The 21179-nt window shown below is 42.2% G+C and overlaps 1 protein-coding gene across 1 annotated transcript; it reads left to right on the plus strand.

Moving 5' to 3' along the window:
- Window positions 1–2470: 2470 nt before the first annotated feature.
- Window positions 2471–19615, plus strand: LOC121282806 (cryptochrome-2-like). Its single transcript, XM_041196622.1, has 10 exons — window positions 2471–2502; window positions 2585–2693; window positions 3276–3418; window positions 4572–4756; window positions 7667–7755; window positions 8550–8690; window positions 12340–12651; window positions 16022–16173; window positions 17968–18170; window positions 19276–19615. The coding sequence occupies exons 1-10, from the start codon at window positions 2471–2473 to the stop codon at window positions 19299–19301; spliced, it is 1392 nt and encodes a 463-aa protein (XP_041052556.1). The 3' UTR covers window positions 19302–19615.
- The last annotated feature ends 1564 nt before the right edge of the window (window positions 19616–21179 follow it).

The raw sequence follows: 21179 nt of genomic DNA on the forward strand, positions 1-21179 counted from the left end.
GGTGCTGGAAGCAGATACAATTGTAACTTGCAAAAGGAAATTGGATAAAATACGTGAAAGAAAACATAATTATAGGGCTATGGGAAAGAGCAGGGAAGGTGGGCTAATTGGATAATTATTTCATAGAGAATGCTGGGTCATATAGCCACCTCCTGTCTATATAATTCTGACTCTCTGAATCTAGTAGTAGTTTTACAACCGCTGCCAAATTAAAAGTCAGTGATATGCAAGACCCATTGTAAGGGTTGAGAGGGAGGTCTGTTCTGCTCAGCTAAAAGTCACAGTATTTTATCTTGAAACTTCTATATTGTTGCTGCTCTCCAAGGTCAATCTGATTGTTAAGAATGTGATAAAATTCCCTAATTGAATAAGGCTAAGAGTTGGAGCTGCAATTGCAAAGCTCCTTTCTAATCTGTAGCCGAGTGTCATGTGTGATTTCTAGGAAGTTGATTTTAACTCATGCATAGCACACCCTCTGCTCAACTGTACTGGTGTATAGTGACCCAAAGCTAATGGGACCACTACTGGTCACTCAGGTAACAGCTGCATAAGTTTTTACCTCTTGTAACTTGTGGAACTGGAAGGAGCAGGAGTATCCATCCTGGCTCCAGGAAAAATACTATCACTCAGACCCTATTACTCTAAAGTGGATGTGACCCAGGTTTCAGAAGTGAAATGACTGCCAACCTACAAATACATCAACATCTCACCATTTTATTGCCTAAGTTAAATCCACTCTGTTTATAGGCAGTCAGGCATATGTTTAATTGCCTCAAATTTTCTCTGAGTTCCTTGGCAGATACTAACTTTATACAGGTCTGTAAAATGATCCCTTGCATGTTTGTGTACACACGAATATGGGACTGGATTTTGCTCTCATTGCACTTGCGCTTTCTTGCAGAGTTTCTGTGAGCTTTCACGCTGGAATTTGCCATTACTAAAGAGCCATTTCAGCATTGTGCCCGCTAGAGGTAATCCGGGGCCTGTGTGAACAGGGAAGGACCTGTCTTAACTCTTAAACAAAAATGATTGAACAATCACCAATACGCAGCACAGTCAGAACCAGGAAGTGTCAGTTGGAATATTAAATTCAATGTCAAATCAGGTTCAGAAAGCAAAACAAAGAGAGGGAACAAAAGATGGGATTAAGAAAAAATATTTGACGTAGCCTGTTTCTCTGAGATATAAACTATTTGGCCCATCCAGTCCATGCCGGTATTTATGCTCCACTCGAGCCTTTTTCCATCTTTTCTCATCTAAATCTAGCATTGGAACCATCTATTCCACTCTCCCTAAAATACTTGTCTAGTTCCCCAATAGTAGCAAGTTCCACATGCTTACAAATCTTTGGGTAGTTTCTTCCGAATTCCCTATTGGATTTCTTGGTAATTATCTTATATTGATGGCCTCTAGTTACGTCCTTCTTCAGAAAAGTAAACACTCTCTGTATCCGCTCTATCAAATCCTTTCATAATTGTTAAGCCCTCTATTAGATCCTCCCAGTCTTTTTGTCAAGAGAAAAGTGACCCAGCCTGTCAGTTCTATCCTGCTATGTATACCCATGGTTTTCTAGTATCACCCTTGTAAGTCTCCTCTGAATCCTCTCCACTACCTCTATATCCTTTTTATAATATGGCAATCAGAACTGCACTAAGCACTCAGTGTGGTCAAACTAAGGTTTGATACAGGTCTAGTATAACTTCCCTATTTAACTGCCAAAAATAGAACTGATAACATGCATGGAAGTTCCAAAAGCCATTCAATAAGTTAAAAGGATTAACTTGTAAAATTATTTACTTTTTTTATATTCTAAGTCTCCATCAATAATTAAAATCTAAAGGAATGAGACCCCCATTCTTGATGAAGTTAATTTTCAGTGCCAGTGTGATTTTGATCATAATTGAGACTGATCACACTGTTAAAAATTAACCTACGCTGGAATGTACAAGCCCTAACCCTTTCTTTGCTGTTTAGTGGGTACCTATCTGTAAGTACTGCAATTTCTCATCTTTCATCTAATCCTTCCTTGGCAAAATATCAGTACAGTGCAGTCTCAGCAAGAGTAGGGAAACTCAGAGAGCAATTTTCATGTTTAACTGCGCATACGCGGTCATCAGAAGTTGCGGTCCACTTCACACTTTAATAACACTGAGTGCTAATAGGTTGCCATTATTTCTACAACAAAATCAACCTTGTTATTTTGCATGATCTCCTTTCTGAAATGTACCTTTTTTTGAAAGTAATTATGAACAGGAGGAATTCGACATTTAGATCTCAGTGCATTGAAGTAGGAATCAATAAAGTCCCATCTCTTCTAAACACCTTAAAACACAATGAGAGCTAAAAGGTGCTACTTCAGTTATTATATTGCTATAATACACAGTTCACCAACGTGACAAACTTTATTGCAAAGGGACCACCTTTCAGACAACATACATGTGTGATGAGGGGAAAAGAAACAAGCTCAGCGATGACTTTGGAATGGCAGAGTAGGCTTGAACGGTGGGTGGTAAGACCTACTCCTCCTAATTCTTAAGTATAATTTCCTAATCTATTCATTTTTTTCAATCTTTTTTCTCTCTAGGTTTCTTCTCCAGTGCTTAGAAGATTTGGATAGCAGTCTAAGGAAGCTAAAATCCAGGCTTTTTGTTGTTCAAGGGCAACCAACTGATGTATTTCCAAGATTATTTAAGGTAAATTCAAATTATTACATCCAGGGCTGAATTTTCACTTCTATGGTGGTGGGTAGCCAGTTGAAGGGAGTTAATTGGCCTTAATTGTCTTGCAGTCCCCCTGACTTTCAGAGACTAGGGCAGCTGCCTAGAGGCAGCCCCACAGTGGTGGACTGTGAAGCCAGTGCTCCAGGAAGGCTTTGAGGTCTTACCCACCTGCCTGGCCACAAGCCACCCTGTGGACGGGCTCCCCCACCCACCATGGTGGCCCTGCTGCTAAAGGCCATTATTTAGTTAAAGGTTTTAATACTTGCTGAGGGGGCACCTCACAATGGAGACATCCTCGCTCTCGCTGTTACCTGGAATGGCAGGCTGTGCTCGTGCCGTGCCAGAAGGCCTCCAGCTGGCCCACCCTCTGGATTCATGTGTGGGAAGTTATGAGTGTGGACGCGCGTCTTACCACTTTGTGCTGCTGCATGTTTCAGCTATTAGCGTGTTGTGCACTTGTTCATTTTCCTGAGTTTGCTCTTTAAAATGGCGTTGCCATCTCATGCAGCCATGACATCCTCTGCTGACATGAGGCGTTTTATTTTTCTGCATCAGGAATGGAACATGACACGACTGACTTTCGAATATGATTCTGAACCTTTCGGAAAGGCAAGGGATGCTACCATTGTGAAACTGGCAAAGAATGCTGGGATAGAAGTTGTTGTACGAACCTCACATACCTTGTATGATGTTGACCGGTAAATTACTTTCGGGTACCGATTTAAATCGAACTGGCTGTTTTTATTTAACGGTCCATTAAGGTGTAAAGCACGCATTATAAAGGAAGTGAAGTTGTCTTGTGGGCAGTGCCCTCGTTCCTGATAACGGATAATAAAATAAGGAATAGGATTAGGAGAAGTCCACTTGTCCTTCGATCCTGGCCTGCCATTCATTCAGACCCTGCAGATCTTTAACTTCACTTTCCTGTCCGATTCCCATATCCCGTGACTCACTTAGAGTTGTAAAATCTGTCCTGAATATACTCAACGATTGAGCATCCACAGAACGCCTAACGATCCACAACCCTCTGAATGAAGAAATTTCTCCTCATCTCAGTACAAAATGGCCAACCCCTTTATCCTGACACTGTGGACTCAAATTCTAGACTCAGCCAGTGTCTCTGAAAGTAGTTTTAAATACATTAAAGGATGCAGTTATCAAATAAAGATATTATGCTGCAATAGGGAGTATATTTTACACCAAGATCACTTTTGCTGAAAACCTGCTTTTGATTTCCAGACTTATACAAAAAACTGAATTCAAAATCTTAAACTGCCATGGGGAGATTTGAACTCGACCGCTGCTGGAGTGATTATATATGCACATACTCACCTTGTGAGCATTGTGTTTGTGTCTTGCAGAATTGAGTTATTGGTATTTTGCCACCTAGTGTTAGGATTATAGGGAGGAAGGTCACACTGCAATGCATGTGATATGGCAGATCAGTCACAGGGAAGCTGCCCAGTCACCATACTAAACATGTGCCGGCTGAAGTGAGTCAAATAAACATGTGGCACCCATCTGATATCAATACGTTTGGGTCGGTAATGCATTAAGGGACAGGGGACAGTTATATAACTCTGGCATTAGATTATTTTCATTGCACTTTGCAAATTTAAATATTCGTGCTTTTTTTTTAAAGCTGTTTATTTATTGCTGGTCAGTGCAAAAAGCAACAACAATTTCTCCTTTTCTGTTTATTTTGGAAATTATATTTTTGGGCTCTTTATTTAAATGTAAATATTTTCAATAACAAAATTATGAAAGTGTCAGCTGTTAATTAAAACAAAAGCCTCGCCATTTTTAATGCTTGCTGTGAATTCTAAAAGTTCACCTGTAATGTATTTCCAGAATAATCGAGGCAAATGGCAATAACCCCCCACTCACTTTCAAACATTTTCAAACAATCATCAGGCGACTGGAGGTGCCCAAAGCTCCAGTGAACATGGTAACACTGGACCAGATGGAAAAGTGCACAACAGCTGTCCAAGAGAACCATGATGAGATATATGGAATACCATCACTGGAAGAGCTTGGTAAATAATTATGGCGTTTGTAATACAATTCTCTCCTTTCTCTTGGAGTGACGTTTTTTCGATCCATTCACATGTGTCACCTGTAGCTCAGTTGGTAGCAGCGTATATGATATACACAATGTACTGTAGTAACTCGCCAAGCCTCCTTCATCAGTTGTGATATGGGTTCTGCAGATGTCTCAGTGATGAGATCTTGAGACTAGTATATTTAAACATGAATTGTTTATTGTGAATCTTTAACTATTTACAGATCCCAGGTTACTGTCATGCATGGTGCTGTTTCTCCATGCAGGCTGCTTCCAGTGAGTTCTTTCTATAGTGTTCTCTCAGTCTACTACCATATGACTCTATGTATCATACCATGGGCGGTCCTATTCTCCAATGCTCTGCCGAGTGCCTGCATGCCTTGTAATGTAGAGGTGCATCATACAACAACATCAGCAGCACCTTCTTCCAAACCCATGACCTCTACCTAGAAAGACAGGGTCAGCAGATGCATGGGAAAACCACCACCTGCAAGATCTCCTCCAAGTAACACATCATCCTGACTTGGAACTATATCGCCATTCCTTCATTGGCACTGGATCAAAATCCTTGAACTCCGTTCTGAACAGCACTGTGGGTGTAACTACACCCAGTGGACTGCAAGAGGCGGCCCACAGGGCTAATTTGGAAAAGCAACAAATGCTATCCTTGCCAGCTACACTTACATCTCATGAAAGAATAAAAAAAGAACTCTTACCCCTAAATCAGAAAGTTTGGAGTCAAGTTCCAATCCAGAGATCTGAGTACAAACTTCTAGGCTGACACTCCTAGTACAATACCGAGGGAGTGCTGCACTGTCAGAGGTGCTAACTTTAGGTCCTGTCTGCTTAACAGGTAGATGTAAACAAAAAAAAACTATTTAAAGAAGACCAGGAGAGTTATCACTGGTATCCTGGCTAAAATTTATCTCTCAATTAACATGATATGAACAGATTGCTGTTTTGTAGGAGTTTGCTGGGTACAAATTGTCCACCCACGTTACAACTGTGACTACACCTCTAAAGTAGCTCATTGGCTGTGAATGTTATGAGGTTATGTGGAATAAAGTAGCTGGTAACAAATAATATTAAATCTAAAAAAAAAATTACAATCTCAATATTATGTGCAATATTCCCAAAGCTGCAGCAGCCAGTTTAAAAAGAGAAACTGCACACACCCTCTCCCTCCTCGCGGCCTGTGATTGAAGGAGAGACTCCGAGAATAATCTTCCACCCCAACTTACCTGTTTGACCAGCGTTTTGGAAACTAGATCGGTGGGGGGGGGGGGGTGGGGGGACATAGAGAGGCTTCGGAGGCCGGTTGCGGGACAAGCCTGCCTAAACCAGACCCGCTCCTTACACTTTGAAACTCATTCATTTTGGGGTCCCCATGCCACGGGGTGTTTCATTGTAAATCCGCCCCTGCATTAAAGGCAACTCAGTTTTTGCACAGCGGACCTCAAACAAATATATGCATAGGCAAAGGACTTAACATCTGTTTCAGGCATTGGCCATGGACACTTTTTTTGCCCGTACCAACATGGCTTATGATGAGCCATTAAACCAATGTCCCGTCTGCTTGTTCAGGGTAGATGCTAAAAGCCTCATATTACTGTTAGGAGAAGAGCACGAGATGCGGAGTTCCCCCGATATCCTGACCAAGCTTTATCCCTTAATAAACACCATTAATACAAATTAACTAATCATTCATCTCTAAATTTTGTGCAACCTTGCTGGGCAGTTTACCCACGTTTACCTACTCCGCAGCTGTGACCACTGTCGGGAAGATAAGATGTGAAAAGTATCATGTGCAAGTTTTATTAAGTGATTTGAAATTTAAAGGTGCAATATAAATGAATTGTTGGAAGCATTTTTTTGTATTACTTACACGTACAGCTCATAAATATGTTTATAATACATGTAATGCTATCTCATTGTTTTCTCCTTTCTCCCCAAGTATTTTCGTTATCCCTTTCCCCTCCCCTACTGTTTTATTCTTGCTGTTTTCCTGTGGTGCACCTAAATGTCCAATATTGCAGGAAGAACAATTAAAGGTAATATGAATTAAACTGCACAATTTTAAAATGGGTGCAGGAACTGGAGACGTCCTGCCCTTTTAGAAATTTGTCTACATACAAGCTGAAAAAGTTGTTTAAAAAAGCATGTGTGAGCATGGGTTTTACAAACAGAGGCAAAAAGCGAGGGAGTTGCTGGTATGCCAAATCTATTTAAAACACTGGTTAGGAAAACTTTAGGAAAATGTCAAGGTCTTAAAGGGTCCGGGAGGGATTTACTCGAATGGTAAAAGATAGGCTGGAGAAATTGGGGTTGTTCTTCTTGGAACAGAAAAAGCTGAGTAGATTTTATAAAGGTGTTTAAAATCCTGCTGGATTAAATGTTTCCAGCGGCAGAAGGATCAATAACTGGACGACACCCAGATTTTAAGGTAATTAGTAGAAAAACCAGAAGCGACATGTGGAAGTTCCATCACACTTTTCTTTTTACAGAGTGAGTAGTTGCAATGTGGAATGCATTGCCTGAAGGTGTGATGGAAGCAGATTCAATAGTAACATTAAAAAGAGACTTAGATAAATACTTCAAGGAAAAACCTGCACAGAGCTGTAGGGATTGAGGAGATGGGATTAATTGGATAGCCCGACCAAAAAGCCCAGCACAGGCATAATGGGTTGAATGGCCTCCTTTTGTGTTGTATCATTCTACGAACTTGGTCAGTTGGCAGAAAAGAAAACCAAATCAGGGGGACCTCTGCCTGGCTTTCAGCATTGTGGATCAGCAAGATGATGGAGGTGTTTAAACTCCACTGAGGAATGGCAAGAGGAAACCATCGTCTTGCATGGATTTCATGATTATTTGTACCGTTTTCCAGGATTTGATACAAGTGAACTTGGTCCTGCTGTATGGCAAGGAGGGGAGACAGAAGCCCTAGCACGATTATATAAACACTTGCAAAAAAAGGTATTTGAATGCAAGCCCTTCTCTTCATGTGGATTATTATAATAATGTAGGGTTATGAGTACAGTATTCCATCTTGAAACAATTCACGTTTCCTTTCACGTTTCCAAATCCTGTCTAGGATTTGGGTCTCTTTCCAGTTCACAGTTTACAAATAACAGCCCCCATCTCCCCCACCAAATTCCGTGATCCTGGCTATTTTTATTTTACAATGTCAAATTCTTTCCAATGCATAAAAAATTATGAGGGACCTAGATAGTGGATAGGAAGGGTTTATTTCCCTTAGCGAAATCAATAACTAGGGGGAATTTTTTTCTTTACTGTTTCATGGGATGTGGGCATTGCTGGCAAGGCCAGCATTTCTTGCCCATCTATAATTGCCCTTGAATTGCATGGCTAGCTAGGCCATTTCAGAGAGCAGTTAAGAGTCGACCACATTGCTGTGGATCGGGAGTCACATGTAGGCAGATTTCCTTCCCAATAAGACATTAGTGAACCAGATGGGTTTTTACGACAGTCAAGAATAGTTTCACAGTCACCATTACTGTGATTAGCTTTCTGTTCCAGATTTATTAATTGAATTTAAATTCCACCAGCTGCCATGGTGAACCCACATCCCCAGACCATTAGACTGGGCATCTGGATTACTAATTCAGTGACATTACCACTATGCCACCACCTCCCTGTTTTGTATAATGGAAGCCACCTAGAATTATTGTCCATTGTTTTATTTTTGAGTTGTCAAATTTGACAGCTGAATGATTTTTTTCTTCAAAACATTCTCTTTGTTCTTACAGGCTTCGGTCACCAACTATGAAAAGCCTAAATTAAGTGCAGATTCCTTGCTGTCAAGTCCAATAGGATTGAGTCCATACCTGCGGTTCGGGTGCTTATCATGTCGAACGTTTTATTACACATTACTACAGCTTTATAGAATGGTAAGGATGAGTGAGATTCCTCATCTGCTTCAAATGTATATTTTGACATGTCTGTGAATTTACATATTTTGTTGTGCATTGTTATGAATGTTGCACTAATGCAACATTCATAACAGAGAATCTAACCATCTCCCCTTGACATTCAATGGCATTGGCATCCCTGAATCTCCCACCATTAACATCCTGGGAGTTACCATTGACCAGAAACTGAACTGGACCAGCCATATAAGTACTGTGGCTACGAAAGATGGTCAGAGGCTGGGAATTCTGCAGAGAGTAACTCACCTTCTGACTCCCCAGATCCTGTCCACCATTACAAGGCACAAGTCAGGAATGTGATGGAATACTCTTCACTTGCCTGGATGAGTGCAGCTCCAGCAACACTTAAGAAGCTTGACACCGTCCAGAACAAAGCAGCCTGTTTGATTGGCACCCCATCCACCACCTTCAACATTCACTCCCTCCAGTACAGGCACTCAGTGGCAACAGGGTGTACAATATACAAGACACACTGCAGCGACTCACCAATCCTTCTTTGACAGCATCTTTTTAAACCTGCGACCTTTACCTTAGAAGGGCAGCAGACACATGACAACACCACCACTTGCAAGTTCCCCTCCACTATATTGCTGTTCCTTCACTGTTGCCAAGTCAGATTACTGGAACTCCCTCCCTAACAGCACTGTGGGTGTACCTGTACCTGATTGCTGTGTTTGAGGAAGGCAGCTCACCATCATCTTTTCAAGGGCAATTGGGTATGGGCAACATTGCTGGCCTTGATAGCAACACTCACACCCCATGAAAGAATTTTAAAAATTGACTGTTTTTGATGCTTTTTAATGGGAGGAGTTGTTTTCCTGTTTTTTATTTTTGTCGCCATTTTAATGTTGCACTAGTTCTTGGGTGACCAGACATTCCAGTTTGCTGGGACAGTCCCGATTAACCTCTAGAGTCTTTACCTCCCCCACCTCTCCACCCCCTCTCCACCCCCCCTCCTCCCCCCAACTCCCTCTCACTCTCTCCTCTTCTCCCATTCTCCCGCTCTCTCTCCCTCCCCTCCCACCTACCACCACCAACCCCCCCCACCCCCCCCCAACCCCCCCCCCAACCATCTCACTGGAGGCTAGGCTTCTTATGGTTCAAGTTCAAGAATGTGGGGGAGACAGGCTGAATAACAAGTGCATCAGATGTGGATACGCTTCCTATACCTTAAACTACCAGGCACCGTTTGACATTCAGAACTTTCTGTGAAACAGAAGTCACCTGATTTACTAACTATGATGGAGAAATGTGGGGAAATCTGGAAGAATTCGGCTTTTACCGAACTACAGGAAAATCGCTTTTTGGGGAAAAATTAGCTGAGAAGAAACTCACTCTTAAGCCAGATTTGAATGAAAAATGTGAAATAATCAGGATAATGGTGCTGGTGGTAATTTATAAGAGGCGCTGGTGTTAATTTATAGGAGTTTCTGGGGGTACTTTATAGGAGCCCATGGGGATAATTTACCCTCACCCCTTTATAAACTAAGATAAAGGCAAAGTACTGTGTAGCAAAAAGAGCAGTGGCATTCAAACAGGAACAGGAATAGCACATTCGTTTAGATAATATCACCAACTTTAACTTTAACACCTATGTGTTCTATTGTACTATTGTCGTTGACATCTTTTGATGATCTGCTTCTATCACTGCTTGTTTGTCCCTACAACCACACCCCCCCTCCTCCACCTCTCTGTCTCTCTATCTCTCCGCCCCCCACACACACACCTTGAACCAGCTTATATTTCAACTCTTTCTTGGACTCGAACTCAAGTTCTGTCGAAGGGTCATGAGGACTCGAAACGTCAACTCTTTTCTTCTCCGCCGATGCTGCCAGACCTGCTGAGTTTTTCCAGGTAATTCTGTTTTTGTACAGGAATAGTTTGTGTGATCAGATTTTCAAAAGCCAAAACAGGGGACACATTGAAAAGCTTTGAAAAGGCTCAGTGATGATGCACATGTTGGGCGACGAAAGGCAGAATGGCAAATTGTAAAGGGGAGTTAGATGCTAGAAATCTGAAACAAAGACAAAAACAAAAAAAATGCTGGAAAAACTCAGCAGGTCTGACAGCATCTGTGGGAAAGATGCTGATGCTGTCTGACCTGCTGAGTTTTTCCAACATTTTTTGTTTTATGTTGCCCCTACAATCTAAACCCATGATCACCTGGGAGCTGGGAGGGAATCAGCTCTGGATGATGACCAAAGATTGACAGTCAATGTGTCCGCCAATCACAAGCCGCGCATGAAGAGGTAGTCAGGTAAACCACCAATCAGCACTGAGGAAGGTGGCAGGCAAGTTCGGTGGAACCATCGCATGTTCAACTAACCTTTTCATTGAAAGACCAGATGCTCTCTTGCTTGCAGCTCTGAGTGCAAACAAAATCTCCCACACTTGAGGTACGTTTGCTAGTTTAAAATCCAGCTTCTAGCTGAAAATATCTACTGTTAGAACCCAATGTGCAAATGAAAATAAATGAGGCTTTTAAATGGAGATTGTGAATTGCACAGTAAGGTTTGAGGGGATAGAGGTTCTGGGAATTTTGTGACAAATGAAGCCTTGGTTCAGATTTATCAAGAAAATGAGGCAGAAATGTCATTGAAACAAAGTCTGTAGTTCAAAATTACTATCTTTAATAATTGGGTGTCTTAGCATTGCCAATTCTGGCTGGACATATTCCAGGGAGATGTCATCACATGACCTCCTACCTTCAACCTTCCTTCCCCCAGACTCCTGCTATTCTGCCTTTGGTCACCCAACATGTGCATCATCACTGAGCCCTGTCTTTCCAAAGCTTTTCAATGTGTCCCCTGTTTTGACGTTTGAAAATCTGGTCACACAAACTATTCCTGTTCCTGTTTGAAGCCACTGCTCTTTTTGCTACACCCTCATATACAGTTGTTCAACAAAAAGGAAACCGCTTACTATCCACAGTAACTCTTTTCTGATGATCCACTGTTATCCCTCTCGTTGTGCCCTGGGGCAGTTCCTAACTCAAATCTCACACTTGAAATTCTTGAGCTACTTAACTCAGGGAGAGCAACTGTGATGGTTTCCTAGTGCCTTCCTCACAGATTTGTTTAGTCTTTGAGTACCTTCTCCGAGGTACGCTTCAACTAAGGCTGAAGAAACCCAACTCCCCTTTACGATTTGCAGGAGGGTCAGGGGTGGGGTGCTAGTTTTCTAGGCATCCATGAGATTAAATGCTCCCTTGTTGGATAATGGCCCAATATTCAGAGCCAACAATCCAATTCTGTTCACTGGGGCCATCTGGAGTGGTGTTTAAACACTTCACCTTCTGACTCAGGGACAGGAAAACTATCACCAAACCAGAGATCACCCAATCCTGGCACAAGTCCCCATCAGATTCCAGTATAGTATGGATAGAGATTTGGGAATGCCCATTTTTGGACATGAAGAACCTTGAGATGTTTGAGAGCTGATATAATTTGGTATGTAAAGCAATTAATCTTTAGCAATGAGTCGATGTGTTATGTTGATATCACCACTGAAAACCCACAGAGGTACATTGTGATCTATAAAGTAACATTTTTTTTAAGATCTGAACTGTATTCCTGGACATCTCATAAAATATAACTTTATTTTTTTTTAGATAAAAAAGCACAGCAATCCACCTCTTTCTCTGTTTGGGAAGCTGCTGTGGCGGGAATTCTTTTACACTGCAGCAACAAATAACCCAAGTTTTGACAAACTGCAAGGGAACCCTATTTGCATGCAGATTCCTTGGGACAAGAACCAACAAGCCCTCACAAAGTGGGCACATGGACAAACAGGATTCCCTTGGATTGACGCAATTATGAAACAACTACGGCAAGAGGGTTGGATTCATCAACTAGCCAGGCATGCTGTAGCTTGTTTCCTCACCAGAGGTGACCTCTGGATTAGCTGGGAGGAAGTCATGAAGGTAAGGGACCTCAAAAGAATTAACGATAAATGGATGTTTACGTATTAATTTAAGTATGCTCTTAGGTCATGCCTTTTTAAGATTTCCATCCACATGTTCAGATCCTTCCATGGCCACACCCTCCCCATCACTAACTTTCTCCAGCCCACAGCCCTCTGAGATCTCTGTGCTCCTCCAATTCTAACCTTTTGCAGATCCCCCGATTTTACTTGCATCACCGCTGGCAGCCATAACCTCAGCTGCCTCAGCCCTGAGCGCCAAAATTCAACTTCCTAAACCTGTCTGCCTTTCTCTCCCCCTTAAGACGCTCCTCAAGGCCCTTCTCTTTGATCAAGTTTTTGGTACCTGCCCTCTCCTTATGTGGCTCCTTGTCAAATTCTGCCTGTGAAGAGCCTTGAGATATTTTTACAATGTTAATGATGCCATGTAATGCAAGTTGCTGTTGTTGCCTTTGATTTGCCTAGCTTCGAGTTCCACCAGCCTCCAAAAAAATGAACAGGAACTTCCTTTATAGAACAAATGAGAAAAGTTTATTTGGACCATCCCTCTAATACCTTAATTCTCCCATAGCTTCCAATTGTATTTTGAAAGACCCCAATGGTTTTGAACTCTGCTGCCTTCCCTGGAAGATCTGCACATCTTTAGTAAACTTTGAGTCCTTGGTTCAGTGGTAACAATCTGCCCTTTGAGTCAGAAAGTCACGATGACCAGTGCCTCTCAAATTCCCTCCTTCAGCACCTGGCCCAAGTCTTTTGCCAGTCTTAAAGTACAGCAAATTTGCTGCACTTTAGGAAGGGTGCAGAAGAGAGTTATGAGACTGGTTCCAGGAATGCAGGACTTCAGTTACAAAAGTAGATTGCAGAAGCTTGAGTTGTTCTCCCTAGAGAAGAGAAGGATGAGCGGAGATTTGGTAGAGGTGTTCAAACTGCTGAGGGGTCGAGGCAGAGTAGATAGAAAAAAATGAGGGGTCAAGAACAAGAGGACACTGATTTAAATTGCTTGTAAAGCAAAGCAAAGGTGGCATGAGGAAAATGTTTTATACAGCAAGTGGTTAGGGCCTAGAATTCACTACCTTAGAGTGTAGTGGAGACAGATTCAATTTTGGCTTTAAAAATGAAATTCAGTAAGCACCTATGGAGAAGAGATTTGCATGGCTCTAGAGTAAGGGCAGAGAAGTGAGACTACCTGAATTGCTCTTGCTGAGAGCCAATGTGGACTTGATGGGAAAAATGGCCTCCTTCTGTGCTGTTATGATTCAATGACTAGCTTCAAAATTCTCTAGGACATTGTATGTACTGATTAGATTGTCAGTTCTAGTAAGCTGCATTAAGATTAAATATTAATTTAGTTTTTCAACAAATATGGCTTTTCTAATTTCATTGCCACCTTTTTTTAAATCTCTTGCTCCTTCCTTGTTCTTACACTGGAAGAATTTTAATTTCATAAATGAGCTCAGCATCTTTGGCTATCCTCATTTCTTAACACCTTGAATATGATCTTTATTCCTCCCAAAGCCATACAGAATTGCTCAGTTGAGAAATGTTTTGCAGCGTTTGTTTGTGTTTTCTTCCTGCTAATGAAACATGAAGATTGTTTTACAGAATATGTACATCAAGACTAGTAGGGAGTGTGTATTTTTCCTGTAAATGCTGTTTTCCTAAGTGGAATAATCTGTGGCTTGATTCAAATTGGAGGTTTTATTGCCCCAGACAAAACTGGGTGGAGAAATTGGAAGTGAGTTGGTGTGGAGTTAGGAAAATGCAGTGCTAGATTTGAGAAAGGAACAGTAATTAAGCACAGCTTTGTGGGAGATGGTGGGAGATTTTCCCACTCTGCACATACACCTTTTAAAAAGTGCTATTGCTTTATCCAACTATGTTCCGGTTACCCTGATTCAACAAAACTGTAACACATCTGTAAATCCTAATAACTGCATTTCCATTCATTTCATCCAACTGTGGTGAAATAAATTGCCCAACTGTTGCAGCTCTAAGCAATCCTGTACCCAAACGAGCTGCAAAACAATGGGACAGGGTTGCACTCTTTTATTAAATTCAATATTGCTCAGTCTGTGGAATGTTCCAGATCCAAGTAGGCACAGTTACAGTCGTGGTTAGTTTCACCATTCTGGTCAGCATCTTTCCTATGTCAAGATGTATTTAAGCCAGCTGGTCCCTTAAGAGGGGTTGGACTTTATGGCACTTGCACGTGCGCGCACACACTAGTATACGTTGGTTATCTTTCTGGAAATGGTCTCTTTTAAACTATAATCAGTCTTTTCCCAAAGAGGATGTTATGGCATTTGTAATTCTTTTCCATTGAAATTCTCTATCTCTGTGATGTATTCCAAAATGTAACAGAGATACGGCACCCAACTTGAAAATAGCAGAGAGAGAAAGATGTTACGTTCTGCAGACTTATCTTATGGATGCTCCTTTCAGCTGCAGACCCCTGTTTTTGCTGTAACAAAGAGATATAGCCTTTCACATGTGGGGTTTCAATCATGTGACAGCTGGCTATCAGCATGTAATGGAGAGCAATCCATAATAATGAAGGAGCTTTGATCTCCCATTGTCAAAGCTTTCAAGATGCCATTGAAACAGAAAGGTGGTCCTTAGCACCCTCCTTGCATAATGAGTTTCATTAGTCCTTCTTTATTCCTGGCAGTTTCTGAGGTCAAGAAATCTGTAGCCTATTTTTCTTATCTTTTGCAAGATGTTCAGACAATGGCAGGTGTGAAGTCCATCAGGCAAATTGCCTATACATGTCCCGCTGGTAATCCATGTTCAGAGGCAGCTAGAAACTTGGCCAAGTTCAGGTGACTTCTGCAGCCACTTTAAAATAGTGTTTTTGCAGTTCTAGCTGGTTCCTTTCCTTTTTTAAAAACAATCAAAGGCATTACACCAGCTGATGAAACTAATGATTAATTGCACATGTTGCACACGACGTGACAAGACAAGTCATGACAAAACATAAATTCAAATCCCACCACATTAGCTGGAGAATTTAAATTCAATTCATTAACTAAAATCTGGAATAAAATGCTAACATCAGTATGGTGACCACAAAACTACCAAATTGTTGTAAAAACCCATCTGGTTTACTATTGTCATTTTGGGGAAGGAAATCTGCCAATCTTACCCTGCCTGGCCTATGTGTGCCTCCAGACCCTTAACTGCCTTCTGAAATGCCCTAACAAGTTGTTCAGTTTTCTTGAAGAAGGCACTCACCGACAACTTTTCAAGGAAAATTAGTGGTGGGAAATAAGTGCTGCTCTGCAGCAACTCCCATGTCTCATGAATGAATGAATGTTTAAAAAAGCACCTACCTGTGGCACGTAAACCTTATCCTTGTTTATGTGCGACTGTAGGTTTTTGACGAAATGCTTCTCGATGCCGACTTCAGTGTAAATGCGGGAAGCTGGATGTGGCTGTTGTGCAGTGCACTCTTCCAACAGTTCTTTCAATTTTATTGCCCTGTTGGTTTTGGGAGAAGGACAGATCCAAGTGGGGATTATGTGAGGTGAGGTTTGTGTGTTGTTGTTGTGAGGGAATTCTTAGAACTAATGTTATACCTGCCCATGAATGTGCAAGGTCCCTTTGGGGGACGCAGGTGGAAAGAAAGAGACTGACATTAATATTGCATCTCTCCAAATAATCTTAAACTACTTCACAGACAACAAAATAATTTGAAGTAAAATAAGTGATGTTAAAAGACAGGTGTAGCTGTGAGAAATGAAAATATGATGCTCCTTGTATGGTTTGCTTTCCAGCTGGAGTTCATCCAGTGAGCTGCAATGGGCACAAGGGAAGAAAGACTTGCATTTATGTAGCTCTTTTCATGACCATTGGACATCTCAAACCCAATGAAGTACTTTTTGAAGTGCAGTCACTATTGTAATGAAGGAAGCCAAATTGTGGACAGCAAACTCTCACAAACAGCAACCAGATAATCTGTTTTTTATGTTGTTGTTTGACGGATAAATATTGGCCAGACCACTGGGGATAATTCTGCTGCTCTTCTTTGAAATAATGCCAAGGGATCTCTTACATCCACCTGAGCAGGCAGGTGGGACCTCCATTTAATGTCACATCTGAAAGACAACACCTCTGACAGCGCAGCGTTCCCTCAGTACTGTACTACAGCTGGTGCACACTGCTTCCATTCTAATGAGGCCTGATACTGATTCTGATTCAGCTTTGCAAGGCAGTCATTCCATAAGAAATAGCAGCAGGACTAGGCCACACAGCTAGCTGAGCCTGCTCTAGCATTCATTAAGATCACAGCCGAACTTCAACACTGATTCCACTTTTGCACCCTATAACTATACTGCCCAAAAATCAAATGAAAGTACTCATTGACTGAGCATCCACAGCCCTCTGGAGTAGAGAATTCCTTCACAACCCTTGAGTGAAAAGAGATTTCTCCTCATACCAGTCCTAAATGACCAACCCCTTAAACTGGGTCCATGACCCCCTAGTTGTGGATTCTCTAGCCAGAGAAAAAAGCTCTAATGACTTGCCATCCATTTTTGGGTGCAAGTTGAATTTTTTCCCTTATGTCTTTTATTTTTGTTGGGATTCAATGAAAATGGATAAGGATGGGTTCCTTGGTGTGATGAGCAACCAAGAGCTGGATTTTACACTCCCCCACAGGCAGGTTTGAAGGCAGGGGAGCTTATTAAATCCTGCGGGCGCCTTGCCCGTTTTCTACTCGCTTGCCTTCGCCCCAATTTTTACAAGCAGCAGGGGTGGTGTTGGGTGGCCTGCCCACCAATGGGCCAACTGAGGCTCTTAAGTAGGCAACTAATTCCCACCAGCACAGGCTGATGGTGGGCAGGGGGTTGGTCCCTCCCTAACAGGCCCTTGAGTCCACCAAAGGGCCCCTCCATAAGTGTTATCCGTCCAGGTTGCCCTCCCCTCATTGACCTCTCAAACTCCAACACACCACCACCTACCTTCATTTCTCTTGCCAGGATCTGCCGGCTTGGCACCAGGGAGACGCCCCATGCACTCACCCAAATGTTGATCCAACACCACATGCCTCTGTACCAAAGTGCTGGAGAGCTGCTGGCCTCAGAGGCAGGATTTCCTGATCCAGGAGGGTGGAATTTCCACTTCCAGCCTGTTAACAGCCAATTGGCCACTGAATGGCTGCAGGTCAGTTGGTGTTCCCCTTGGCAAGCTCACTAATCCACACCACTCACCGCAACCCTCCCCACCACCCCCCTGCCCTCAATACCCCTGACATTTTAGCCAGGGAGGCAGGAAATCCAGCACCTTGTAAATTCACCCCTATATCTGTTTCTTTAATCAGGCGATACCTACCAGTGCTACAAGGATATCCCACAGAATATATCTATGAGCCATGGAATGCTCCCGTCGAAGTTCAGAAGGCAGCAAACTGCATTGTCGGTGTTCATTACCCCAAACCAATGATTAATCACCTTGAAACGAGCCAACTGAACATTGAACGCATGAAGCAGATTTATCAAAAGCTGTCTCATCACAAAGGATTTTGTAAGTTGTAATTACTACCTAAAAAATCTAGTTAAATTGTGCAATTGAAAGGTTTTACATTGCATACCTTGTTGCATCACTTATCTTGGATAACTCTTTTCTCTATATACCAATATTGTGGACTACTGCACTACTAGGTGGCAACACCAGCAACTTGCTTTGCAAAACCAGTTCTTTTATAGTCAAGGTCATTATTGTTAACATAAGTGTTAACAAGCATAAACACATAAGTGTACTCATGCATATATACCTTTCACAGACATTCCTGTCTTCAAGGTAACAGTCTGACATATTTTTTGTTTGCGATGCCGGTATGTAGATACTTATTAATTGTTATTATTTCCATCTACGTTCCATACTGATTGCATTGGTAATGTAACACCACAGCAGCTCAGCCCAACCACAACACAGTGCATCATCCATCTGGCCAGAATAGTCTTAAAGTCTCAGTAGAAGCCATACTAAAACACCTAGAAGGGAGATGGACTATGAGATGTGTTCATTAAGTTAATCATTTATCAAACAGACTCTTGAGCTTGCTTTCACTTTGACTTATGCGCATCCCCTGCTTCCATCATTCTACCATTGGTGGCCTTGCCTCAATGATAGTTTCATAGTTGCCGTTACTGAGAGTTCATAGTTGCCGTTACTGAGACTAGCTTTTTATTCCAGATTTATTAATTTAGTTTAAATTCCACCAGACACATTGAGATTTGAACCCATTACCCCAGAGCAGGGAGCTGGGTTCCATGGATTACTAGTCCAGTGACATTACCACTACACCGCCATTGTCCTTAAATATATTGTATCAAACAGAATAAATGAAGAGTTTGTGACAACCCAAACATTCTGGAAACCTAAAGCAGCCTTTGGTGTTCCCAGAAGGTTTGGTTGCATCTCATGTCTGTGGTATTTGTTTACAGCAACTTAAAAATTCTAAACTTTCCTCCAGTGACTGTTTTGATAACTGTTGGTATTTTTTTTCTGGAGAAACCTGAGATCATTTTCTCTGGGAATCTACTTTACTTTATTTCTTATATTCTTATTATTTTTAAATACATTATTATGAAAGGTATTGCCTATATAGATTTTTATTTCTGTTCAGGTTTGGTGGCTCTGGTTCCTTCCTGATGCTGATGACAGTAGATCCTTCACTGCCAAATCCATGAAATATGGCAACAGAGCTCTTAGAAACAGACCTTTACTGAAGTGCATGTGACAAAGGAGTATTTATAAATCTTTAAGTTGTTGAAGGAAAATATCATTGTGCAGAATATTGTATTAACTATGTCAAATTCAGTTTTAAGAATGAAGAACTGGGTGCTTTTAGACTTTTAAGGAAGGCATACACTACACATGACCAACACATGCAAAACACTAGAATTGCCAACCATCAGGATTGGCCTGGGGTCTCCAGGAATTGAAGATCAATCTCCAGGACAATGCTGTGTGCAACCCTGGAGAAAAATCATTGAGATGTTTTTTATCGTCATTTTCTGTGAGCATTTCTCTTTACCAGATATAAAAAATATTGAAAATGGAAGAAATAAAAGGCTACTTGGCTGATCGTCAAGCATCATCCAAATGGGAAATTAGTCTTCTTGCCTTCCAGTTGATGTAGGAAGGCAGTGTGTCACAAGGATGGATGTGTTGGCCGACTAATGGCTGGAGCCTGGGGGCAAGTCTTGTGTTTGAAACCTCCAGGAATACATTTAATCACAATTGGCAACCCTGGCAAACACACATCAGCAAACAGAAACACACATTTCCAATACACACATGCCACAGGCAAACACCACCTCCAGTTTCCCCAGACAGGATCAATGGGGAGTAAGCAATCCAAGGGTAAGTTGTCTTGCTATGGTCTCATGTACATTCTAATTATTTTTCGAAAGGAACTAGCAAGTGGGTAAATTGCCCAGCTTTACAGCCAGATAATTTTCTTTAACAGGAAAAACCAATGAAGGTTTATTGTACAGTTTTTTTTTTCTAGGAAGATTAAGGCGCATTTATCAGGAAGATTTAGAAGCACGTTTTTCAGCTAATCCCCTTGAAACCACTAGCTGGAGCATTGTTTTCAGCTGGGCAGCACCGCATTAATGCTGCCTTGTTCTGATTGGAATCCTAATGCCCAGGAAAAGTTACAAGCCTGCGCACAGCTCTTTCTCAGAGATGTAGATATTTAGGGAGCATGCATTTTCCCTAACCATTACAACCAACTCGAGCTGGCCTTCTAAAGAAGTACTTTGAGGAATCCAAGAGGATCCCCTGAGTGCTCCTTAAAACCTGGTTTTATGCTGCATTGCAGTTATAGTCCATGTTGTGCCAAACTGCCAAAATGCTGTGAGGCTACCTACTCAGTCACTTCTCACCAGAGCTGGGTCAAGCACAGATTTCAAGGCTGGATTCAGTGGATGCAGCCTTGAGTCCCATCGCTTCGGTGTTCAGCAGGATTCTAGGCCGCATATTGTCAGCTGCTTCTGCCAGGGCTACTTTCCCTATTAAGGGTGTCTGCCCTTCTGCACACTGCCCCCCCACCACCCCCCCCAAACAACAGCTGCCGACCAATCAGAGGGCCAGCAGCTCAGTAGCACCACTGAGACCAGTGACCACTGCTGAGACTGCACCTTGAGGAGGAGGAGAGCACATCAATGGACAGTGCCCTGACAACCAGATAACTGAGGTCTGAGAGCACCGGGTCCAATTGGCAGGCCCCAGTGAGGTGGGGGGCAGAGCTGGCTGCAATGTTGCACCTGAGAAAGAAGCCACCCTCCCCACTACAACCCTCATCGACATGCCCCCCCCCCCAACAAATCCCATCTTGAGGCCACCAGAGTTTACCTGGCAGCCCCCCCGCCACATGTCAGTGGGTTCTGCCACCACTGGTCAGCAGATGAGGGAAGAGGCTCTTAATTGGGGCTCTTAACAGGAGGGACATCCACCACCTCTCCCACCATTGGTAAAGTGGCATGGCAGCAGGAAGACAACAGGCATGCTACCTGCTGCCTT

This window comes from Carcharodon carcharias, chromosome 10 (assembly GCF_017639515.1).
Source record: "Carcharodon carcharias isolate sCarCar2 chromosome 10, sCarCar2.pri, whole genome shotgun sequence".
Taxonomy (NCBI): Eukaryota; Metazoa; Chordata; class Chondrichthyes; order Lamniformes; family Lamnidae; genus Carcharodon; species Carcharodon carcharias.

Excerpts from the sequence above, each read along its gene's own strand:
- LOC121282806 (XM_041196622.1), top strand. The coding sequence starts at position 2,471 with ATGACTTTGGAATGGCAGAGTAGGCTTGAACG. Across the intron at positions 16,174-17,967 it reads CCAAGTGGGGATTATGTGAG|GCGATACCTACCAGTGCTAC; the intron begins GTGAGGTTTGTG and ends TTCTTTAATCAG. Across the intron at positions 18,171-19,275 it reads GTCTCATCACAAAGGATTTT|GTTTGGTGGCTCTGGTTCCT; the intron begins GTAAGTTGTAAT and ends ATTTCTGTTCAG.